Source organism: Pagrus pagrus (assembly GCF_965226575.1).
Source record: "Pagrus pagrus genome assembly, chromosome: 4".
Lineage (NCBI taxonomy): Eukaryota > Metazoa > Chordata > Actinopteri > Spariformes > Sparidae > Pagrus > Pagrus pagrus.
The window spans coordinates 7,432,490-7,458,966 of record NC_140188.1 but is presented as its reverse complement, the minus strand read 5'-3'; the positions used below and the strand labels follow the sequence as shown (position 1 = coordinate 7,458,966).

General features: G+C 38.4%; 2 protein-coding genes across 11 annotated transcripts in view; one reads left to right on the top strand and one right to left on the bottom strand.

The window, feature by feature from the left end:
- The window catches only part of nbeab (neurobeachin b), a 224,487-nt gene extending 222,027 nt beyond the window's left edge, over positions 1 to 2,460 (top strand). For all 4 annotated transcript variants that reach the window (XM_084351842.1, XM_084351841.1, XM_084351840.1 and 1 more), the window contains exons 55-56: positions 228 to 379; positions 2,367 to 2,460. In XM_084351842.1, the coding sequence (XP_084207968.1) occupies positions 228 to 379; positions 2,367 to 2,457 (243 nt within the window). In that variant the 3' untranslated portion in view covers positions 2,458 to 2,460. The remainder of the gene's footprint in view (positions 1 to 227; positions 380 to 2,366) is intronic.
- On the bottom strand, positions 345 to 25,014 carry LOC311256627 (serine/threonine-protein kinase DCLK1-like). Of its 7 annotated transcripts, none has more exons than XR_014622510.1 (17): positions 24,428 to 25,013; positions 23,657 to 24,038; positions 23,123 to 23,469; positions 14,327 to 14,426; positions 13,448 to 13,564; positions 13,273 to 13,367; positions 12,273 to 12,360; positions 12,011 to 12,201; positions 11,498 to 11,617; positions 11,083 to 11,229; positions 10,124 to 10,257; positions 9,870 to 9,947; positions 9,020 to 9,116; positions 8,799 to 8,879; positions 8,556 to 8,669; positions 2,516 to 2,747; positions 345 to 362 (listed from the first exon to the last, which is right to left on the bottom strand). XR_014622510.1 is itself a non-coding variant. In XM_084351848.1 (17 exons), exons 2-17 carry the CDS (start codon positions 24,015 to 24,017, stop codon positions 6,889 to 6,891), a joined length of 2,181 nt encoding a protein of 726 aa, XP_084207974.1. In that variant the 5' UTR covers positions 24,018 to 24,038; positions 24,428 to 25,014; the 3' UTR covers positions 6,803 to 6,888. The 7 variants fall into 7 exon arrangements, 6 of the variants coding, with proteins under 6 accessions (XP_084207972.1, XP_084207971.1, XP_084207970.1 ...); XM_084351848.1 differs by lacking the exons at positions 345 to 362; positions 2,516 to 2,747 and adding exons at positions 6,803 to 6,946; positions 7,582 to 7,655 and having other exon boundaries at positions 12,011 to 12,180; positions 24,428 to 25,014; XM_084351846.1 differs by lacking the exon at positions 345 to 362 and having other exon boundaries at positions 2,496 to 2,747.
- Positions 25,015 to 26,477: the final 1,463 nt, after the last annotated feature.

Genomic DNA, 26,477 nt, shown 5'->3' with positions numbered 1-26,477 from the left:
CAGCGTCCAAACCTTTTTGGGAATCTGGGTTTCACAAAACTTTAGTATACATAGCTGCTGCATGTCACTCTCATACTGTAACTCAACCATCATAAATGTTGTGTAAATAACCATTTCTCAATCAATGACATCTTTTGTATGCTGCAGCAAGACAACTTTTCCTAGAAAGCACAATGTAAGTTAAGTTGAAAAATGTCATGTTGAACCTCTCTTCACTGTCCCTGTAGGCTATTCTCCTGAGCAGTGATGGCCACAACCTGGTCACAGGTGGAGATAATGGTGTGGTGGAAGTGTGGCAGGCCTGTGACTTCAAACAGCTCTACATCTACCCTGGTTGTGATGCTGGCATCCGAGCAATGGACCTATCACACGATCAAAGGTCAGAGCAGTCAGCTGTGTGATAGATACAGCATGTTGACAACATAGAGTGAAGAGAGGATGTGTTTTAATGTTGTCCTCAGATGAGGTGAATCCAGAAAATTGACGGTATCCCTTATTGATTTCCTGTATTTAATCTTACCATTCAAGAAGGAGATACAGAGACGCAAATAACATTTTTTTTTTAGTTTTGAAGTAAATCAAACTGCAAGTCATATCCAAATGGTTGGTACATTTTTGTGTATGATAAGAACGAGACAGTGCGTAATGTGGGCTCAGCTTGGCTCCACAGAATCATTGCGTGGGCTTGTTGTGTGTTTATGTGCCTGTGTTAGACGGTATGTGTAGGCTGGGGTAAATAGTCTTGCGTTGGCTGGGTTTCATGGTTGTCGCTGTGCATTTCAGTTAGTGGAACATCCACCATCCTTTTCCTTCAAATAGAACCTACAGTTGCCATAGAGACAAAAAAATTACCGGGGTATCTTCTGCAAGTGCACTTATTTTGGACAAACAGACAAAAGGGAGCACACATGCGTACTGCACAAGTCCACTGGCAGGTCAGCAGCGTGTTTTTCCTCAGTATTTGCATTCTGTAAGATTCGTCAGGAGTCATATAATGGGTGCCTGGATGGCGGCGCAGAGGCGACAGTGTTCGCTCTGAGGCTATAAGCCTGACGTCATCATGTGACCCTGGCAGTCAAGAGAGGTTAGTGAGTCTGAACATTCAAGCTGCACTTCACAGCCACAGGCCAAATCCCCCTCGGCACTTACAGTCTGGCCCACAACAGAGGCCTGGTTCTTAATAATGACGAGCTGCACAACCTGCAGAGGATGGTCCAATAGAGGAGGATATGAACGTTGTTTTACTCTAAACTATTAGTCACATTAGAGGCTAAAAATACTTAAGTACAACTTGCTATTTTTAACGTCTTTTTTTTAACACCACTTAACAAATCACTTGATTTAAATATTTGAAGAACCCTTTGATTAAGTTACAATCTCATCCCTCAGTGAGTTGACATTAGGTAACATAAGTGAGCCCTGCTCTGCGACTCCATTTACAGAGAGGCATTCTGCTTCAACTCTGTTCATTGTGCGTGAGCATTTAAGCCCTCGGGGTGTAGTAGTATAAGACGACCCTGTGAAATCAGCTGCTTTTCCGACATACCAGCCAGCCGTGGACACAAGAGCAAAAGGGTTGCAAAAAGACACTGGGACTCAATGGTCTACTTCAGCTGTCAGAGGAACCTGGTAATTTACTGTCACGGCCTCTGATGACCTCCTGTGCTCGTTTCATTCACCACTATGGACGTTTTAACAAACTGTTCATACGCACGGAAATAATCTTTAACAAAGATCCCATTTTAATAAATGTTGCTCCCTTGCTCATATAAATACACATTTGAAATATATATACATTACAGCAGCAATGATTAATCAATTAGTCAGCAATTAGTTTATTAATTTTGACTTTTTTAATTATTTTGATAATTGATTTATCGGTTTGGGTAATTTTTTAAGAAAAAAAAAGGAAAAATTCTCTCATTTCAGCTTCTTGAAAGGTCCGGTGTGTAAGATTTAGTGGCATCTAGCGGTGAGGTTGCACATTACAACTAAACAAACACCCCTCGTCTCTCCGGATAGTTGCTAAACATATGAAAGGCTCTCTCCAGAGTCAGTGTTAGATTTGGCCGTTATGTGCTACTGTAAATTCATGGCAGTGCAACATGGCGGACTCCACGGAAGAAGACCATGTTTAATATTTTCACCATTTTCAGATATTTTATACACCAAATAACAATGATAGATTGAGAAAAATATCAGCAAATGAATCGAAAAAGAAAATATTTGTTGGTTGCAGCCCTCTACATTCTACATAAAATCATACCAATATGTAATATATACCACCAATATGTTTAGATTTCTCCACATTTCACAGGTTTTCATCTGTTTGCTAACACTGATTTCATGTTTTTGTTGCTCCTCAGGACTTTGATCACAGGCATGGTCTCTGGCAGTATTGTGGCATTTAACATTGATTTCAACCGGTGGCACTACGAGCATCAAAATAGGTACTGATCACAGACAGATCCACGCGACAGGAGGCAAGTTTGGTCAAGAGAGACACCTACAGTACCAACCAAGCTGTGTTGCTGAAGATCCACAGAGCACTGAAGAGATCCAGTGGGCTGGGGAACAACAGCATGGTGGTGACACTACTAAAGATCAGGGTTAGCTTACATGTGTTCATCTGGCCTCTGAGGCGAACCTGTTGCTGAACAATCTGGACACATTTTCTGTTGGTTTTCATGTCTTACCTGAACACCAGCTGATGCATTTCCACAACCAAGTCGAGCAGATCTGATGGTCTGGGCAAGGAGAGACTGAGATCAACTTAAATTAAAACAATTACACAGTTAAGTTAATAAAATGTACTTAATGTGAGCTTTTAAGTTCCTGTTTCAAACTGTGAAAATGCAAAACAAAATGAATCCTCTGTTAGGAACATTTATACAACATTTGTATGGCAGATACATATCTCACTTGGAACACTTTTCTAGGAAAATAAAGTTAAACTGTAAATATGGACAGTGTAAAGTGTTTCTCGCTTGTAAAGGCTGAAATAAAGATCTAAATGCTGTTAGACTAGCCACCATGTCACCAACATTTCCATCATGCGAGCCATGTATAAATGTTCAAAACGTCTTCATTGCAATTCAGATATTAGTTCGATAGTATTACATGTATATGGCCATTGTTCGCTCATTGTTATTAACAGTGGTCAAATGTACTGTTATGTGTACGTGAAAAGACAAAATGTTCATTGTTACTTTGTGTTTGATTGTCTATATGGAAGAAAAGTCAAATTCAGTGTGAGCTTAGTCCTTTGTGAAATATTTGTTTTTGATCAAGATGTCAGCAAAAAGTAAAATAATGATATATCCATATTTATTTTAAACTGAAGACTATTTTGTTTATTGATGGCAAACATCTTTAAATCAGTCAAGTGGGATATTTTGAACAGCAGTTATCAGTCTTTTGTTCTGTTTTCTTCCAGAAACATATCCAGAGGATTCAATACCAGATTTATTGGATAGTATGTGACGACTGTTAAAGTGTTTGTGGTAAATCTGTAAGACATTTTGTAAAAGGAAGTGTCATTTTAAAGACATCCTACAGTTGTTAATACGGTTACTTGTGCATCTCACAGTGTTTTCAGTTTGCCTATTTTTGCACAAAATGTTTGCTCGTCTATTTTCAATCTGTGAAACCATGAACACCGGGCATTGGTAAGCAATATTATGACTTGGTTGCTGCAAAGGTCTAAGGAAGGTCTTCAGCTGTGTGACAAAAAATGATCACAGGAAAAACAGGATAGTCTTCCAAAATGACTACGTCTGTGTCTGGACTATGTCTATTTTTGGTGATATGAAAGCTGTTTTTCCGCATTTAATTGCAAAAATGAGAAGGCTGTTGCTGTGAGCTGACAATTTAAAATGAACAAAAATATGCAAGTTGATTTTGAGTTTGCATTCTGATTTTCTAGCGGTGCTACAAGACACCACCTGACCCAAAGCTGAAGTTTTGCATGCTAAGAGCTACTGAAGGCATTGGGTTTACTTTGCTTTCCTGTGAAATCATTTTCATTATCGTGAATCTTTTTTTTTTTGTTGACAAAAAATCATTTTCTTAATATGTTTCAGATTATGCAGTGCATTTTGATTTTATGTAATTTATTTTATACATTATGATTTATATATTTTAATTTCGACAATTGTTTTTGCATATGTTTGAAGCTTACGTGATAATATCAAAATTGATAACTGTAAATTCAGCTGCTTTCATTATTTTTGTGTTTTTAATAAAACTGAAAAAATGTGCCAGTGTTGGGAGTGTTTTTTGTTGAGATTGTACTTATGTATGTGTGTAGACTGACATAATTCATGCATGTATTAATCCATAATAAAGTATGTATAACTAGCTCTGTAAATGCATGCTATAATGAGTAACTGAGGGTGGGATTTTATTGGATATTATAAACTGTTGTTTGATTGTACTGCCACCTGCTGTCCGAATTTGCTGCTGCAGATTTAGTGGCACTAATGCAAGTTTTCTTGCAAAAACAGTCACCTTCTGACTCATATATTAATTAAATCCTTTTTTATTTCCAGGTTTGGTTTCTTTGCAGAGTACATTGGAAGTTTGCTTTGTAAACACAACAATAGATCTTTTCCTTATGAATTGAAAATGAGTGTATTACTAGTTGTTCTCATTTAGATTGTTTTATAACATCCTTACATTAATGGGATATGGATATGAATATAATACAGCAATCACATTCTCCATCTGCTTCCACATAACAATGACATTCTCAGTTGTCTTTGAGTACCAGTTTGTCATACTGTACATAAACATTACATGTTTTTCAGATGATGAAAAACAGACAGTCTTGAAAGCAAACACATTGCCAAAAAGTCACAATCACAACTTGCTTTCCTTGTGCTTTTTGGTTCACTCCCTTCTAGTCAAAAACTAAAAAGCCCTTTAACAAAATCAGTGGTGCGATGTACATTTCTGTTAAAATACGTATATACAAGTCTTAACTCAGATGTGGTGTGCCTATAGTCTGCCTTAACTGAACTGCATTCACCAAGACAGCACGTACAATGACAAGAGAAATGGTTTCATATCTGACAGGCGTATATCAAACAGTAGAAGACCAGAACAACTGATTTAGGATGCATATTAGTACACATGCAGGTTACAGTATCTGATGAAGAGGACATTCACATCCATGAATATTTGGTCTCTGGTGAACCAATGTATGAAGTGGTCAGGGGACATACAGTACATTTAGTCTGGTGATCCAAACGTCTTAGTCATATTGTTTGATATTTAAAAAAGTCAAAAATGTGTTGACTGAATGAACAAATATTAAAATAACAGATTTTACTGGAAGCACTGTTGTGTTTACCAACATTTAACGTGTTTCTTATTTCAGTGTGTGAAGAAAAATCCATGTTACACATGAGCTAATCGCCCCCATCTGATAGAGAAGTGTGTCAGTTGCCAATAGATCCATTCTCACTCGTTCCAGCCTTTCGTAGGACAAAATTTAAAAATACTGTGCTCAATGGGCAGTACACCTAATTGCACTTAAATCCATATGTGCGCCAAGGCAAGGCTTTAAACATGCACTTACTACCAACTACACAGCACTGACATTCATCTGTACCAACACTGAATTACAACCACTCTCACAGACATCTGACAAAACTACTGGTTCAATAATCATCCTAAAGCACACAGGTGAGCTAGATCATCAAGAGTCAAACATTAGCGCCCTCAAGCTACTGGATGGCAGGACAATATGTGTCCTACTCAAATAAATATGTTCATTACAGATTATGCTTATGGTACAACATAGCAGCCTGTTTTTTTCCCATCTCTTAAAATGTGCATTATGTAGTTTTGGGGAAGAAATTTTAGATATTGACTGATTTCTCTTCATCTCTTCATTGTCATGGCTGAATAAACTGAATAAACAAACTGACCTTAAAGGACAACACGATTTCATATTTTTTTAATTTGCTTATATTGGCGGACCCTGCCATCTTTCAGGCTTCAAACAGTGTTCTGGGGATTATTTTCCTCTGAGAACAGCTTGTTTATTCAACCACGGAAAAAAATAATATAGTTTTTTTTCTTATTAACTCATTAATATTGTAAATATTATTAATTTGAATTTCTTCTCCAAAACCACATAGTGCCCCTTAAAGGTTTATGCACCAGAATCTTAAGTACCACAGAAGAGTCACCTAGATGTCATACAGAAGGTGACTGTTACTGTTAATGTTGAATTGAAGCTTTTCTATTTAAACCAGTATGATACTTGATAGCTAGTGAACATGTCATATCACAAAACCATGTAATATTTAAAAGCTATGGTTTTGATATTTTGCCTTTACACTTCCCATTAAAAAGCCAAGTGCTTCATGAGGCAGGTTGTCTTTCCTGCAGTATACAATATAAACCAGTAGAGGGCTCTAGAGTACTACAATGAACCAGTGCTTGCTGTGTAGAAATAAGGCTTAAACTGTTTGGTCGCTTTTGTGAAAGAAAAAGGAAAATGTATTTAAAACTGTTGCATGCTCTTAAGGTATATTCTTTGATCCAGAGACTAATGTGCCCCTTATTCTGTTCAATGTATTTTGTCTTTAAAATAAAAGTATTATGACTGGGAATACATAAAATAGTTACAGGTAAGTTTGCAGTCTGAATGTCCAAGTCAGCAGACTGACACATTTTGCACTCCACCCTCTCCTAACTTTTCCAAGGAGGGGTCAACGGCACCGTGGCCTCAGCCAGGCTGTTAGAACGGAGAGATGGGTGAACGAACAGTGTCGGCCGAACTCAGAGAAAAGTCCTCAGACTCAGCGGGAGAGATGGCGTAGTTGGCACTGTGGGAGGCACCAGCACCAATACTGTGCGGGAAGTGGGGAGTGAGCTTCACATCCTGGTGGCGTCTTCGTCGGAAAACTTGCTTCTCTTTATCAAGTGCCGTGGTCTGAGAGAGGGTGACACAGCAGCTACCGTTAGGTTCTCCACAAAACCACAGAGATGAGGAGTGGCATCCACTCAACCACCAGTCAGACACTTGGTAAATGGTAAATAAGCCAATGTCAGCATGCAGTTGTATCTGAAAAGCTGCATTTGACTCACTATTATTCTCTTGAGAGAATATAACTTCTTGCGACAGAGCAAGTGTAACTTCATCTTGTGACACAGCATACTAGTGCAGTGCTCAACAAAATAAGAGAAAGTAACAACACGAGACAATAAAGTCTGCCAACATCAGGTCTGTGAAATCAGCACTTCTTTTAAAGAAACAAAAGTGCATTCATTTTGTTGATCAAGATCATGTTGCTCAACGCATCACATGAATCCTCAAATGCAGCTAGAATTTTCTATGCAAAATAAATAAATAGCAAGCTAAACTACAGGACCAGGCTAGAGGAAACAGCCACAGCACTACTGAGATGATGAAGTACTAAAGTAATGGATCTGATGAGGTAAATAAGGGCGAGGCATGAAAGGGCTCCATTGAGTGTCAATGGCACAAACCCTTTGGGAGATGGGAAATGGAGACTGCCAGCACTTTGCCATGGAAATACTGCATATTAGCGCTATGCTGTGTCATACCTTATCCAATACAATCCTGGATGCTGGTAGTGGTCCAAAGACCCTGACTTCTGGATGGTAAAGTCCTGGTCCAGCTGAGCAGAGAGAGACGAGCGCAACTCAGAGGATCACCTTGAACTCAAAGCATCACTGACCCGATAAGCATTAAGGAGCACAGCTCTAAACTTCTGTTATAACTGCTGTGATGAGAGGGGAAAAAACTGGCAGAAAAATGTCATGTCACTGTCAACTGACACTCTGTGATCTGTCAGAGAAATATTTCCATTTGGAAACTGACAAGTGAGTGCTAGGCTCGCCTGCAAACTAAATAAAAAGGCTAGATATCAGAAATGTAGACGAATGCAACTGATAACCCCCTTTCCCGTCAATGGCAAGTAGTAAAAAAAAATAGGTAGTCTAAGTTACTTTTCTTTCTGCCAATTGTACAAATCCAGCTCAGCTTTGAAACTATTCAAGAAATCATATATACCGAAACCTAGTGATTGTGGTCCAAGTCCAACTATGTTATCTATAAGATCTCCAAACAACAGTGCTGACAGTCCATCTACAAGAGGAGGATGAGAGGCCAGAGCACACACAGGAAGACCTGGCAGCAAGAAGCAGATGGATGTACTGATGTGTATCATACAAAATAATGTAGGAAAGCCGCTTATTATAAAATTCAGAAAACAAAGATGGACAACAGATTAATATGCTAAAAAGCATAAGCTCAAAAGCAGACAATTCTAGCTTCAACTTAAAACAAAATAACTTTGATGACATCCACAGGATAAAGATAAAAAAGCTTTTGCACACTTCAGCAGCAGGTGCACATGAGGAACACTTTGGTTCAAAATTCAAAATTGCAGGTGTTTTCAATTTTGAATGACATTCAAATCATTATCGCTAAAGCACATTCATAAAAAAGCATTTCATCTACTGATGCAGAGTTGCATGCAGTGTCAGTGTGTGGAGGGCTGCGGATCAGTGCTTACTGTAATGACTGACACTCCTGCTGCGGTGCTGTTGAGCTTGGGCCCGGGGTTGAAGTGCTTCTTGATCTTCCCAGCCACAGGCAGCTGGTGCTCGTTCTCTGACACACCATCATCCTGGAAAATACAAAGAACAAAGCTTCAGCAACTCTACCTGTGGATCAAGCTGCATATTCTTTCTCAGCAGTACTTGTATGTACACAGGTGATTCTGGTGAAAAGACTGACTTCAACATGCCAAACTCACATTGACCCATGGGTTATCGAGCACCTGCACAGCGGTGTATCTCTGATCTACCTCTACCTGCAGCATCCCAGTGATCAGAGCCTAAAAACAGACATGTTAACCATGAGTATCCAGTATAATGATGTAATCTATGACACCAGAGCAACAGATCACTGACAGATTCTAGTGTTTCACATGGAGCATAACGTTGGCAGATGAGGAGAGCACTTCCAAACACAAACCTTGGCAGTGTCAGACACATTGTCCCAGTATGGTGCAGGGAAATCAAGCACGCCCTTCAAAATCTGTTCAAAGAGAGCCTCCTGATCTTCACCACTGCTGTAGAAATTAAAACAATGCATATTTTATAAAGCTCAACATTTCATCATCATTGTCTAAGGTGATGGCATACCACAGACATTTTGATTGATGCAATTTAAACAAATTAAACATTGATGTTGTTAAAACGAGAGGTGAAAGAAGTACTCAGATATTGTAATATTGATATTGTAAGTCATGCATTTAATTGTTTACTTCAACACTGAAAGGAACATTCAACTGGTTATGAAACAGTCTCAATTTAACACTGAGGCCTCTATGGATATTATAGTTACGAACTGCTGTCAGCGGGTCAGATTCCGACTTATTGGGGCTGGCTAAGTCATAAAATTAAAATGATATTTATGGTGGAGTGCTGAAGTACCAAAAGTAAAAGTACTCATTATGCAGGAGATTATGCAAGCTGAAAAACTACTTTCAGGTAGTTTATCTCCTGTGTAGCGCATTCAACTCAGCTCAATAAAGTTTTATATTAATCTATATATCATGTGATGATTTATTTGTTGATGTTTATTTGTTATTTTGTATTTATAACATCTGAAAAGTAAGTAGTAGCTAAAATTTTCATAAATGTAAAAAGTACAATATTTGCCTCTGTGCAGTGGAGTAGTATAAAGTAACAGAAAATTAAAATATTCAAGCAAAGTACAAGTACTTCAGAATCGCACTTAAGTACATACTTCAGTAAATACACTACGTTATTTTCCACCACTAGTCAAACGTCGTACAACCTCCTGATCAAGGAGCACATACCCACGGAAAGGAGGAAAGCCACACAGCAGTATGTAAGTGATGACACCAGCTGCCCAGATGTCAACCTTGAGGCCGTACCTGTTATTGAAGAGGAAGATACCAGGTATCAGAAAGACTAATCACATCTGCAGGTAGAAATAAACACCAAGAATTACAGTGGCCATTTTTGAATGTCATTATTTTCTACTTTTCACAGCAAATGCCATATTACTCATGTCTTAGATGGCTCAGATGATGTAACTCATCTGACTCACCCTGACTCAGCAACGATCTCTGGTGCTACATAGGTGGGAGTGCCACACACAGTATGGAGGGGCCCATTGACGACGGTGGCCAAGCCAAAGTCACCTAGCTTAAGAGATCTACTACCATCAGTGTGTTCATACACCTGTGTAACACACACAACACGGGAAAGTGAGAAACAGCAAGCAGGAAGGTCATCAATTAATATTAATCGCTGTTATAGGAAGTCCATAAATGAGCTCAATGTGATGAGAAAATGTAACACTGAGTGCACTGACTTTAACAGAGTTGAAAAATAAAGAACTTGGAAAGGACTTTGCTGCATTTACATTACAATAAAACAAGACAGTCTACAATAAAAAAAGAACAGGAAAACTATATTCAGGAACTGCAAATACAGACAATCACTCTACAGACTGAAACTTTGGCTCAATTCATCACATAAATATTATGACAAATAAATATTAGAACAATAAGACTAAAACAAATAAATAGATAATGCAATTAGCAATAGACAGATAATGAATTGAGTTCACTTGTATTTGAAGAAAGTATCTTTTTTGAATCTCAGTCCTTTTTTCCCCGTTTTAAATGAGCAAACTATTCATTCGATTCAGAAATCTTCAGACTTCTGCCTCTGAAACTACATTTTTACAGTTAATAGATCAAAGCTATTTTAGATCTAGGTCAGACTTTACAGAGGGGGTGTGTTAGAAGTCTGAGTGCCAAATGACCACAGTGAAATAATGGTGTAGAAATAAGGTGGAGTTTTGTACAGTGATGTCATTTAATAATTTTCATAGCTGCATTTATCTATGTTGCATGCCTTAATGTTAGTTTTAAATGCAATCTTGCATGCAGAAACTGCAGAAAGGTGATTAATAGGTTACATAGAGGATTTAAGATGGGAAGCTTTTACAATGCTGCTCCTCTCACTGCCAGTACAGAATGTTTGTAGTGTCATACTCACCAACAGGTTTTCTGGTTTTATGTCTCTGTGGACAATATTGAGACTGTGCAGGTACTTGATGGCACTTGCCAGATTGAACAGCATACAGCTGGCATCTCGCTCTGTGTACTTGTTGGAGGAGGTGATTGCATCAAAGAGATCGCCCCCCTGGAAAAGAAACAAGTATTTGGGATGTGAAAGAGTACCAGTTGCTAGTTTTTAACTGTTGATTGTCAGATGCAGCTGGGGATTTATTGAACATGAACACTTTATCCTGAAACAGGAATGGACTTTTTTTAGACTGATATAAAATTGTCAAACAGACCTCAAGTGAAAGAATTTGGATAGAACAAAACTTCACAATGAGCCCTAAAATACAACTTTTACAGCATTTGAGCTTGACATTTCTACCTGAGAATTAACAAATGCGTAGTACCTTGACCAACTCCATCACAAGGTAGAGCTCACTATGGGTGTCCATTTCCTCAATTAAAAGAACAATGTTGGGATGTTTCACACGCCGAAGGATTGACACTTCACTCTGGATCATGTGCTCCTGGGTAACAAAGGAAAATTCAATTAAAGGAAAATATATAAATATTGTATGGTGAAAAGATTTTAAACCCATACATATCAATGGAATGTTAGTCTAAGCCTCCTGTCACTCATTTCAGACAAGATGATAAAAAACAAACTGGTTTCAAAGTAAGTTGAAATAATTCTGATTCTTGTTAATACAAGCTAACTAGTTCGATCTGATTCTGTTATAAAAACAAAAAAGAACATTTTAGTCTCAGGGGAGATGGCACCATCTGCTGACCAATGATGAAAAAGAAGCTGAATGAGCATCCTACACAGAACATTATATACAGAAAGAACCTCTTGACAGTGAATCAGAACAAACTTGATCTCTGATTATTGAAGTCAGCCGATGTACAGGCAGGCTCACCTTTCCTCTGCATTTATCTTTGCTGATGATCTTCAGAGCGTACTCCCTCCCAGTGGACCTCTCCACACACTCTCTGACCACAGCGAAGTTTCCATCCCCTAATGTCCTCCCCACTTTGTACCTCTCTGCTATGGAGGCAGGAACTGAGGGGTACTCATCCATTGGCTCAGCTGTGGTGCAAAACAAAAGAACTATATAATTTAAAGGTAGAAATAGTAGCATGTACATTACTTGCAGTCTCTTTCCACTGTTTGTGTCTTACCTTCACTGCAAGGCCCATCTCCTTCATCCATTGAGCTGCAGACCTTGGTGGAAGCTAAAGAGAGTGAGGAGCCACTGTGCTGTGATCCCTGGAAAGAAGAGACGACCATGGCGTGAGAAAGACACACTGATGCACTTGTCTTACATAAACTTGAGAGAAGGCAAAGCTTGTAAAAATGTGATTACAGCCAGCTTACACAAAGCCTATTTGTTCCACTCTGCCAGCCTTGAGTATGCAGTTTGAGATTAGATAGAAATAAATCAAGCGTGCTGAAACATTATATTAACCTTTCCACCAGCATAAAGACTGGCATGTGGTTGGGAAAAGAATTGAGAGAAAATAATATCCTCCGTCACAGCAACAATACCAACCCCAGCCAGCCTTATGACTAATTAATGATGGTATCACTGAAAATTGGTTTTTGCTCCAGACTGCGCTATGCAGTCTCAAAACTTGCTTGTCCTCCCAAGATCTTAGATATTCACAGCGAAACAGTGCTGCTGCTGCACTGATGATGTTTCATGACAACAGCCCAAAAGCTGCATAATACGTGCAAACACAGACTGTGTTGACGGAGGGGACAGTGAAGCTTGCCGATTTTTTTTTCTGAACTCACAAACATGTATACGAGTTGATATTTACATCAGAACATCTGTGTAAACTACAATCCCCTGTGCCATCTTTTCATGATCTCCCAGTAATATAAATAACAATGGCAGTGTCCTAGCCACATTACTGCGCAACAAAAACAGTGCAGTCAATAATGTATAGCTAGAGGAAGCTCACAAATGTTCTCTGAAGGAGAGAAATTAATAACATTTATTCCCATCAATAAACTACAACATGTCTGTTCAATCCCTAGTCACTAGAGTACTTATAAATATTATTCATTGTTGAAGAGAATTGTAAAACTCGTTCACAAAGCCTCTCTGGTATAATGTATGACATCATATATAATAAATCTTCATAAACGTATTTATAGAAACATCAATTTGCCTACCTGTCGTCTTCGGAGGCTAGCTGGACTGGTTGGAGAGGGGCTTGGAGACTTTCCAGATCGAGGTGTGGACAGCTGACTGCCTGCAGTGCCGTTAGCTGTCGGTACAGCAGAAATGGAAACAATCAGCACAATGATGAAATATTGCAGTTTCTTTGTGTCAAGGCATAACAGACACCTGAACTATTTGATGATGGAGACTTGCTCCTACGGGACATCCCACCACTTCTTGGAGAAGAGCGACCCTGCAAAGAGGGCAGCCGGCCATACGACACAGACTTTGCCACCCTGCATTCTGTAGAGAAAGAAAAAAAAAGAGATAAAGACATTGATTAATGCAGCAGCATTGTTCCTAAAAAGTACTAAACTACTGTACCTTGTCTTTTTCACTCAGCTTTGAGTCTGTGACAATAAGGCTCTGTGCTAGTTTCAGAATAATTTTACATTTGTCAAAAAAAGGAAAAGAAGGGATTAAACAACAAAAACTAGGAACACACAAACGATCAGATTATTAATAAGGATGATTTTCTCTTCTCTTGGGTACAACAGCCTAAAACCACAGAGCCACAGACTATGAGTGATGACATCTTCTCTATTGTGACCTGCACATTCATCAAATACACACAGCTATAAAAGTAGGTCAAGTGAATTAATGATGGTGGTGATAATATCTCACATATCATCTGTGTTCAATATGAAGCAAATGTGTATTTCAGACAGTCTCCTGACCACACCAACTGCGAGCATGAATGCTGTGTTTAACCTATAAAACAAGTTACCATTATTTTTACTGATGTCTGGCCGACACATTTTGAACACAAATATTTGTATTGAAATCTACTGCTTTGGCTGCTACTGCTTCTAAATGTACGAGCAGTAGCAGCCAAAACGGTAGAAAGAATAAATGCGTAGGTACAAACACGCAAATAACACAACAATAGTAATTCCACGTTTGGCATATTCAGCATTTAGTTGGGCCAAAAGGGAGGATGATTTAATAAAAAGTTTAATAGAGTAAATGACTTGCGTTGCTTCAAATAAAACAAAGAAGACTCACCACTTTCATCCAAGTTGAAGTCATCCTGATAACGAAACTTCTCGGGGCCACAGGCAAAGAATATATCGTCGTCTCCAAAAAAGTCCTGAAGGCAGGTGATCTGGTAAAAATGCAGACACTTAAGTCAGTCATAGAACAAAAACAAGTTTGATATGTGATGTGTACGCTCCCAAAAACTGATTTAACACAGAGTCATGCTGTAGAAATTTTGCAACATAAGCGTATGCATTATTTTTCAATCAGTGCACGGACACTGTTGCTGCACTCTAATGCCAGTTTTGGACTGGACTTTGAAATGCTGCTAATTATCCTCTGAGATGTTCCAATGTGTGAAGGCAGTGACAAACCACACAGAAATGACTCAGAGAGTAATATGATTTACAGATATCTCAATGGCAACAATGACAACCATATTTAAATTAAATTGTAGGAAATGTCAAATTTCAGTTAGTGATCAGTTCAAAAGGAAAATTCAAATATACTTTTAAGTACTTTTTGTTTAAATCTGTAATTACCATTAGCAATTATATTTTTGTTCTACTACATGGCACATATACTGTAGTATATACAGTACTAGATGATTCTACGTCAAAGGTCATACAAAAGCACAGTTAATAACATCACTATGACTATGACAAATTACTCTTTGCACATTGCCCTCCCATGATTCATTATATTTGGGCCAATCTTCAATTCATACAGGTGAGTACACATCTTCTTTATTTATCATAAACAAAACTCAAGTCTTCTCAGTGTACAAGAGAGAAAACCATGGAGGAAATACCACTGGATTAATGACATACTGTAGGATTGCAGCTGAGCAGACCCGCAGTAATTGCATATTCAAAAAGGCCAAAGTACAAAGGGAAAATGAATGCTACAGTGTGTACAGCATATGAATAATGGAATTCATTTCTTTCTACTGGTGTATCAGCCTGGTTACATGTGAAAATGTCTCTAGGGTAACTACAAAGAGAAGTTAAGCTTCTTTTAAACCTGTTGGATTTTATTCAGTACAGTCTGTGACAATGGTGTCTGTCGGTAATTAAATTGTTCCACCCCCTTGTGAGAGATTACGTTAATTGCCCTCTATTGTCTTGGACTACTCAATGTAAAACTTAGTTGTAACCCCAGTCATTCCTTTAGGTTGCTAATCACGTCAAGACAGATTGTTTCACAGTTTACTAGATCTTTTAGCCAAAATCGGATATGTGATGGTTGGAGGTAATACTAACTGGATCCACGAAATATGCCTAAAATCTAATAAACTGTTATATGATAGGAGATTAAAATGTTAACTGTAGCTAGAGGATGGCTATGATGCTTTGTAACTTTTGTTAAAATAACATGGTCCCTACATATCATCTCAATAAAAACAGAGAGAAATAAATCATGATCTTTTCACCTCTCTACAAAGAGAAAGTGGATGATTAAGTTGCTGCATCTGCTGCTCTCATTAATGCAGAAGCCCATCACAGTGGATGCGCTGTCATAAATAAATGAAGATGCTGATGGAGTCCTGACCTTCTCCTCAAAAGGGTTATTGATGTGCTTAACTACAGCAGTGTGCCAGTGAATGCAGAGAGCTCGTCTTTTCATTTCCTCTTCAAAGTGGTGGAACCACAGAACCTCTCAACAAAAATGTGATCCCATATTGATACAAGTAGAAATGTATTTTGTCTTGAATTAGCTGTTAAGTTATATATATATTATATTATAATATATTATAAATTGCATTGCATTCATTTATAAATAATGGATTATAGATGTTGATGTTATAGAATAAGTCGTATTAAAAAGTGCAGATCGTCACCTACCACCTAATGAATGTGTTCTTACAATGCCATCGAGGACAACAATGTTTAGAACAAACAAACTAAACACTGAAACATCAAGACAGCCAAACAGCAAAAATCTAATATGTACAGTACATAAATTATTCATTGTCTCATCATCAAGACCCATAGAGAGTTCAGCAGGAGTCTAATAATATGACTTAAGTGCTGAGACATACAGTAGAGCAAAGAAGACCAAACAAGAAAGCCACCACAATCGGTAAACCCACCCTCTAACCATATATTAAATGATCTGTTATCATCCTTCTTAGTAATTATGTACCAACTTCTGGTTTCCATTGTATAAATCTCAGATTATTTGGGAAATATCTTCTTTAAAATAGTCAATAATTAAGATAATACAGTTAATACAAAATAATGACATGCTGGATTATCCAGCAGACAAAGGGATTGTTTTATCAGTAACCTGCAGCAAAACTACCATCAAACAGCCAAAGGTCACTCAGCCATGAAATCTTAAAATAAAAATTGCACACAGAAGGGGGCTTAATATGGCCCTTTTCTCTGCAGACGCCCCTCTCTGACAGTCCCCCATTCCTCCTCCATCCCTTCTCCACCCCTCCTCCAGTGAGAGATCCAAAAGGGAGGAGAGCTGCACAGCCGTTGCCAAGGAGACCAGACAGAATCTCAGATGAGTGAGACGATGAGAGGGACACGGCTACTTTAAGATCCACTGTCAGATCCTATCTGGAGCAGCGAACAGTACAAACTGCAGGCAACAGAACAATCTCTCCATCAGTCGAGGTACAGCGGAAATAACACAGAACACCTTGTCCATGATGACATTGTGGGTTCAAATCTGGCTTCAGGCATTAGGTGGATGTCAACCACTATAACTCCCAATCCCTATCTTATAAAAACAAAATACGTCCAAAAGTTATAATAAACAATCAGTAAATCTGACAAGAAAGAAGTGACATTATTTGATAATAGGATCATGTTATCAGATTTAGATGGTTGACAATTACTGCTAAGGGGTTAAAGCCATTAAAAGAGATCTAATCAATGGTGAACAACCTCTTAACAACAAATGTGTACAACCTGAAAATGACTAAATATTAGAGCTTGATTGATTAGTCGATCGAAAGAAAATGGATTGTAAACTATTTTGATGATCGCTTAATTGCATTTTTCAAGCAAAAAATTGCTGCTTCCAGCTTCTTAAATACAAGGATTTGATGCTTTGTCATTCATGATAGTAAATGAATACTCATTGGGGTTTGGACCGTTGCTGGATAAGAGAAGCAATCTGAAGACGTCACTTTGGGTTCTGGGAAATTGTGGTAAGCATTTTTCTCAATTTTTGGATATTTTATAGACAAAACAATCATGAAAAGATCAGCAGATTAATTAAACAGTGAAAATAATCTGTTAGTTGCAGCGGTACAATATATTTTTAAATATGACATTGTTCATCTTAAATACTAGGACATGGGGAAACCTCAACCTAAAGGATAGAACAGCATAACTGGGGCAATCATGAATCAGTAGCTTTATATTGATTTCTTATGCTTGCTGGCTCAGTGACACAGCAGCTTCATCAGGCCTACCATCCCCCTCACACACACACAAAGGCAAAAACACTCCTTGCGGTCCTGGAGCATCCTGCAAATATTGATCACCAGGGTTCCATCTGTGATATCTGAAGGCATTAGCATTTCTGCTGAAGAAAGAAAACACAATGGGAGGTATGCATGCCATCTAAGCTAATCAATCTGCGCCATGGTAAAGACCATAGATTACACAAAAGATACAAACTGGTGATAAAACAGATCTCTACCAGCGGACAGGTGGAGCTCTCCAGGGTGCTGAATCCCCTCTTTGAAGTGGAACACTGCAGCCAGTCAAATGGTTCTAGTTAATTTTGATTAAATAATGTTTACACTGTAGTAATTTGTTTTCAGGAATCAAGAGTCAATTATTTGCTGTAATTTACTATGACTCTGCAAACTCAGAAGAATCCAGCAGTCCAGTAGCAAGAGGAGATGATGTAACGGAGTATATTCACAGACATACATAATCCAAGATTCAAATTAGGTCTGCAGCAGAATTCTGTGACATAACTGCAGTTGCTGCAAAGACAGATGAGTAATAACTGCCTTAAAAAGTGGAAGTCAGCACTACGAGGACATCCGTAAGGACACACCCGAATTCCAAACACACATTTAAACTAAGAAGCCATTACACAAGCCCACACATTTCCAGCATCCCTAATCATAACATCCACATCTTGCGTTTCTATATTTAGCCCTTAGTAGTTCTAACAATCTCTGACTTTCGGAAGCAGGAAAAGAAAAAAGACATCATTTTTCAAAAAGGCTTGCTCGCTCATATGACTAAATTTATCCCTGTAATAAATGACAGATCATGCCATGTAAGATGACTTTGTAAAACAGTGTTTCCCCTAGGTTTATGGGAGACTAATGTGCCTCCCCCAAGAAAATGTTACATTCCTCAATAAAAAAATATGAAATTTCAAAACATTATTGCCATATTTGTACACAAAAAAGTTGGAAAAGCAAGAGCAGATAATAAATAACCAACACCCAAAAAGCTTAATGATTAAACTTGCTAGAGAAGTTGACAGGATCTGTCCTTAAGTCAGTTTCGACTTCACATTGATTTTACTTTCATTTGACTTTGGTGCTACCCAAAACGCCTTGGGTGCTGCCTTATTATGGTATGGAAAACTTGATAACATGATATACTGTGTGTCACCATATGTAAAAGTCATGTTAAATCAACAACTGGTGATCATGAAATAGGCTCGTCATTAACTGGAATTAAAAAAAAAAATCTAACAATTAATGTAACAACAGAACCATTAATTAAATTGTATTAATGTAGACGCTTTCTCCGATAAACAGCGCTCACAGGACTCACTTAATATGCTGTAAAGTTTCTGCAGTATTCTAATATTAGAACAACAGCAACTTCCGCTTCAGCTCAAGCATCAGAACAAAGAGAGGATAACAGACTATTTCTTCTCTATGCCAAATGCAGTGGGACACTGAACAAGTCACTGTTCTGTGTGTAATAGCCAAGTCACAGCAGTCGGTATGAGGAAAGCCAGGCAGCCTCCCTATGTCCTTCATCCTTCCTTTTCCCCTTTAGTCACAGTGAGAGGATTTAAAAGAAGATTAAGGTTTAAGAATGATTTATTCCATCAACTTATTTAAGGAGTAGTAGTATTTTTCTTTCATTAAACAGTATTTGAGAAAAACACCATACACATAAACACTATATTACATTTACAACAAAAGGTAGTTAATCTGTCTATGCACCACACAGAAATTACACCTGTGGTATGAGCAGAGACCAATGGTGACTCATTGTGGGCACACACAGGCCAAACCAGTAAATGACAGAGTCAAGGTCAACAGGAAGAAATGAATTGGAAAACACAAGTTAGGGTTTGCTCTCAACAACAAAGGGCACCATGAATGTAACTAACCACTTCCACTCTGTATCTAATTTCTAAAGCATGAATGGGCTGTTTATCACATCAACTGATACATAATTTTAGTACCATGGAGAATTAAGCCTTTGCTTTCATGCGCTGGTATCAAGCCAGGCTCTGTCCTCAGGTGGCTGTGTCGACATCTATTTCAACAAGAAATGTTGACTAACACACAGAGAAGTTAGTGGTGTGCAGAATAAAATTACAGTACAGAACCATATCCACTGAAGTGGGGATTGGAGTGCCATGGGGTAAGTCTCCCCAGACATATTCATTCATGCTAATATTCTCTGCTCCATCTCTACACACATAACAACAGGATCACACCAGACCATAGCATGTTTTCTTGCCTCAGACTGGCTTGTCTGTTCCTCTAACGCTTTATCTCTACCTTTTGTTTGTAATACTGGATAATGTTTTATCAATAATCAGTCATCTGAGATTCATTAAGTGCAGCCCACTGTCATTAAGTGTGCTGTGCCCATTTGAACAAGTTAAACCTCTCTCTGATGGCAGAACACCATTACAGAGTGACTCAGCAGTATGGAGGGATTATAGATATCAAGCTGAGCCACCCACTAAGCAGATCCACTAATAGAAACATGAATCATGAGTCAAAAATAAATGTGAATAAAAACTAAAAATGCAAAAATTGTCTGTCCACTACTTTTGCAATAGAGGAATAAAGAGAGATACTAAGACAGAATGAGAATATCTTCTTAAAACTAATAGAAGAAAAATAAATACATTACAAGCAGTACTATTTTAAGTAAACATACAGGCTAATCAAGTGATGAACATGTTTAGAAAACAAACTTGCTGGAATAAATCGTTTCCACAGACTTGGCATTGCCTCAGGACCAAAACCACAAGCAGGTAATTTACCAAAAGGTTAAACGCCCATGAAAACTTGCTCTCTGATGCCAACGGGAGCTTTCTTGGCCATCTGGAGCCCCAACATGGCAAAAAATACAAAAAGCAGTGAAATTAGAGCACAGAGCAGCACTAACAAGCACATTACACATTCAGCTTATCATCAGGAAATCAAAGATAATATCAAAACCACTAAACTGGTGAAACCTGATATCTGGCAATTTCTGTGTCACAGATGAATGCAAAACCGTAGAAAGAAATTGCAATTTAATGTCCATTCCAAGCAATCTGTATTCCTAAAATGATTTGGGGGATCAGTGAAGGCAGATTTGTTTGTTGGTGTGAAAATCCCCAACTCTTCCCTCTACATACCATTACAGAACGGGTTCTATCCTGGGATTATACCTGAGCCATGTGCTCCATCTTGCTGCCATGTGTCTAATAAGGCTGACCGACCAGACGCTGCATCTACAGTATGAGCCCTCTCACACTACACCTACAGTCCTGACACATCACTACTGCACCGCTCTGCCGCAGAGGCTGTTCCTTAGCAACCACGTCACCATAGAAACCATCAGAGGAAAAAAAAATTCATTATTGTGATAAGGTTACTAATATGGAGTGCAGGTGACAGAGTTTATGAATAGGTTTAGTTTAAGATGATTATTTCTGTGGGATGTTTTGTAAACTATTTGTAACTAAAAGAAAATCCACCTGTTATTGTGATAATATCCAGGAGAATGTTAATTCATGTAATGTATGGGACACACTGTAGTGTGAAATCAGGCACTTGCCCCAAGAATTTATTCCATTAAAGAATACAAATGTAACAAATACTACTGTCCATTACATTTAATTCAATACATATATGTTAAAAATAATTATACGATCAGATTTCCTGTCTGTTAGTGAGTGAATATCATTCAATAGTGTGCTACTGTTTGGTAGGACTATAACACGGAGTCCTAGAAACCTATTTCTCATAATACATTTAGCAAATATTCCCAGTTGGCTTTGAACCTATTGGGTTGTCTCTCTTTGGGTAAGAAAAGCAATTCTCAGAGACGTGAATGAAGAACAGAGCAGACTACCTCTAATGTCAGAAGCAAAGTTCTGTTTCTTCTAAAACCTGGAAATTCACTCACGGTGTAAGATAAACTCAACGTGCATTGACTGCAAATGTGTACCACGTCTGCCTCATGTGCAGTGTGCTGAGATAAGCGTGAGACACAGTACCACAAATGGGAGGACAAAATAGAATACCTGTCTCGGTAGGTACTGTACACAGACAAGCTATGGAGAGAGGTACCAAATTCATGCCAGTCTCCTTTGACTTCAATACAACAAAAGCATAACTCCCCTCTTTCTCTCTTGTGAGCAACTGATGTGTCAGTGATGGACAAAAAAGGCACTAGATAATGGCCCTCTCTCAGGCCGCTTTGTTCCACGCCTTTCAACCAAATATTTAGTTGAAGTGATCTAATTGGGAAAGGCATACTGTAAAAAAAAAAGTGTCAATAAACCAACCTGAATGCGGGCTACATGAGCAGGTTGACATCTCTTAAATGTAAGGAAATTTGGTTACTTTTTCAAAAATGCAGATTAACTAATGTTGGCTAGAATTGTGCAACCAGCTTCAACAACTGCAAGCACAACCTGACAGAGTTACTACAACAATTTAGCTAAATCTTCACTGAGAAGTTGATCAAGCAACTGTAAGGTATGGCATGGTTGTGCGAGTATGCAACCAGTAAGAGGTACTGTATGTTTAATGCTTCCTCTCTGAGTAAAGGGAGCTCTGAAAGTCAGACACAGACGATGGGCTAAGGTCAACGTGACTTTGGTAAACCTAAGTAGGCCGCAATAGGATTGCTTAATTAACTGATATACAGTATATCATATTTTAACACAATGCAATATGTGGCTATTAAACTTAATATGGGCTGTGTACTTAATAGTGTAGGACCACAAGACAGTAGCGTTCCACACACAGATGATCTGTCGTCACATTCACCACAACACAATGCATTCTTATTTTCTGAAGTTTCAGTAATTGACAGAGCTGCAGCAATAAGTTGATTAATAGATTAGTTGATTGAAAAATCAATTTAATGATAATTGATGAATTGTTTCAGTCATTTTCAAGCAAAATTTAAGAAGCTGGTTCCAGCTTCTTAAATGTAAGGATTTGCTGCTTTTCTTTTTCATCTTGATAGTAAACGAAGAGTCTTTGGGGTTTGGACTGCTGGCCGGACAAAGGAGGCAATCTGAAGATGTGACTTTGAGGTCTGGGAACATGACATTTTATAAACCAAATGAATAATCTACTAATCATGACGATAATCGATAATAAAAATAATCGTTAGTTGCAGCCATATTTAAAGTTTACCTAGGCCTGTTTTTCATTCAAGATATTTTTATCCTTGTTCTTATATGGGGAGCTTTTTAGTTTTGTCTTACACTCCCAAGGACATTGCCTAATTTGAATGGTCTCCAGTGTACCTTACTTCTTAATATCATAAGCCCATGTTAAGATCATAAAGCCTTAAGCATTAGCAAAAATGAGGTTCACAAAGTCAACACTAGAAATGTTAACTTAACACCTACCATCTTGCCGTCAACAGTATACAGCCTTTTGACGACTCCAGTGTCCAGCTTAATGGCGTCAGTGATGTCAGTCAAGACTTGCTCAAAGGAGTGTGCAGTCTTCTTGTTGAGCAAGATACGTACGGCCTTGCGAGGCTTTACTCCACTGCGGACAATGGTTACCAGTTTGGGCTTGATGAAGTCTTTGCTCTCTCTGGTCTCTAGGGGTACAGCCTTGGCACTGCCGAGGGAAGGAGGGTCACGGGTGGACACGGCAGTCTTAGCACCAACTGCCCAGTTGGGATTTACATTCTTTGTGTAGTCCAGCTTCTTGTAGGGCTCTATGGATGCACAAACATAGCTCTCTCCTGCAAAAAGTCAAGAAGACACATTAAGAGATGTTTTATTTGCCCACAAAAAAAGCTTTAATCACAGGATAGTATAACACTTACTGCTGCTGCACTACAAGACTGAGGAAGTCATGCTTTTTTTAGCAGCATGTTAATATAAATTAAATCTGAGGCAAATTTACAACAATTCGCTAACACTACTCACCTTCCACCAACTGGTCCATGCTGGTGATCCTTGTTGTCCCATCAACAGTATATATGGTCCGCACCCCTTGTGGCAAGTTGACATTATCTGACAGAGATCTTGTGAGGTCAGCCAGGAGTGCTTCTATGGACCTAAATCTCTCCTGAGAAATGGCATACACAATCCCTTTGAAGTAGCGGTCCCCATTGCGGTAGAAACGAATCTTCTTGGCCTTCTTTTCAGAGCTCAGTGCTTGCAGTGTCCTGGTTCTGTACAGGCTGCAGTGAGCGCTGTGAGTGGGACTGGGGAGCCCATTCCCTCTTGAGCCCCTTCGGGTATATCTCAGAGCCTTGTCCCGCTCATCAAAGTGCTCCAGCTCCATGACTGTGCAGTGTTAATGTACCTTAAATAAGACAAGGAGACTGCTTACTAGTATTCCAATCAGCTCTTTAACTTGAACTTGCTTAATACATGACAGAAACTAGGCTCTCTGTCAGTCTAGTTGCTTTCAGTCCTGATACAGCACTGACACAATCATTGATGCTGCTGCTGCTTGCTCATACACACATTATGAAGTAACATGTCACACCCATTTCATATGGTGAGTCTCAAATCAAATTTTTATAGCAATGAAATTCACATGTATTTGCATTGAAAAGCACAACAGTATACGCCTGTTTGGGGATCTTATATTTATAACAGGTAAGCAATTAAACGTTAAAATCAATATAAGATAGCAGGAAAACGCTACAGAACGTATGGATTTCCTTGTTCTGGTGCAATCGCTCTTACCTTTAAGGTGAGGACAGGACAGATGATGTAGACCGTGTATCTATAAGCGGAACTTGTCGCAATTAATCATTAATTCATTTGAAGCCTGAGATGAACCATGCGTCCCTTTGTTGCCCCTGTGATGGTGCTCTGTCGTCCTGCCTGGCCGCCGTGTGTCTACTCTGCTGTGTGCTCACATGCAGAGAGGAGGCAGGGCTGCAGCCGGTGTCCTCCACCCTCCCTCTGCCATTGCAGTGATTTACACCGGACCGCACGGGTGTCAGCGCTCCTCGTTCACGTTGCTGTCTGAGCGCGTCCTCACGGTGCATGGCTATGTGATGCGCGTTCACGTAGTTAGGAGGTTGACCTGCTTATAATTATAATCCAATTATCACTATTCACTAATTAGCGCACATTCACAAAAAAAGCGTTTAATTAGGATAAAGCCAGCCGCTGCTGGCTGGCAGGTGTTTCCCCTCACATATCACCTAGCAACAACAGCTTCATGCTAACCTTACTTTACAAGCTAGCTAGCGATCTCGTTAGCCAACTAACTGACTAACTGTGTTAAACTGGGTTAAATGTATTACAAACAAAAAATAAAAAGACAAAAAATTTGCCGCCACCGACATTAAATATTTCCTTTTATGTTATTAACTTACCGTTTACAATAATTGCATAGCCTTAGCTACACACATTCATGACTAAGCTAAGCCTAGCATTACAGAGAAGACAAATACATTGTTGATTGCGTTTGAGATGTGCCATGAACTAAACATATGATGTTAGTCAATTCAAAATGTAATTTTCCAAGTCAATAAAGTCACAGTTTTGTCTTACTGTAGGAAAATATCATCTATCATCATCTAGTTTTGTGTTAAACCGCTCAGTTTTTTTTGGTGTTTTTTTTTAAACAATTTTATTGAACAATTTCAGTGTACAAAAATACAAGGTATACAATAACACACAGCACATAGGTGACAAACAGTAAATAAAACAAAGAGAGTACAAATATATATATATCTATATAAAATAATAATAATAAATAAATACATAAAATAAAAAAGAATAATACATAAATAATAATAAAATTAATTAATTAATAAATAATAAATAAATAGTTCAAGCAGGGGTTTCAGGAAAAAACTTTTCATAATGACTCAGTGAGGTATTACTTTTTTTGTTATTTAACAAAATCAGGGATTTGAGCAAAGAGCTCAGTTCCAGGAGAAAAGGAGCAAATTTAGGTAACGATTTTGCAAACTTTTGTTTGTGAATGAAAAATTTTGCATATAGAATAACAAAGTTCATCAAGTGTTCAAGAGCATTGTCTTTTGGGTTAACATAGTAGCAAATAACATCTTTAAGGGTAAGAGTGTAGACAGAATTGGCAGCATCAAAAAAGTGAGATTCAAGATCACTCCAAAACCTTTTAGACATATCACATATCATATCATAATACGGAAATTGTTTCCGTATTATGATTACAAAAAGTACAGGAATCATCAACATCTATAAATTTAGCAATAATACTACTAACTGGGTATATCTTATGCAGTATTTTAAAATGCACTTCTTTAGCTTTGTTAGATATGCAATATTTGTGGGGTAGAAGCCAAGCTTTTCTCCAATTTATGTTCTCTATTTGGGACCTCCAGTAAAACTTGCCTCTAGGCACAACTCTGTTCATTCTTTGAAAACACTGGCGAATATGTTTATTATTACACTTTCTATCTGTTGTTAAACCGCTCAGTGAACTACATCCTGTCGCTCACCTGACGTCACCAACACCAACATGGCCGCCGACTCGGCACAGAAACGGTACTAAAAAAAAAAAAAAAAGGTAAAACTCACCTTATTTGTGACCAATAAAACTGGTCACATTGACAACTGCAGTAATGTGAAAGTGTAGATGGCAAGTTGTGTGTCCAAGCTTACATACGGAACCGACTCCACAAGGTTTAAGTTAAGGGTTTTGCTGAGTGTTCAACGAGACGATGCCACTGACGCGACTGTTGGCTGTGTAGTCTTTATAATTAGCAACGTATTTACAATCTTATATTGTATTAGT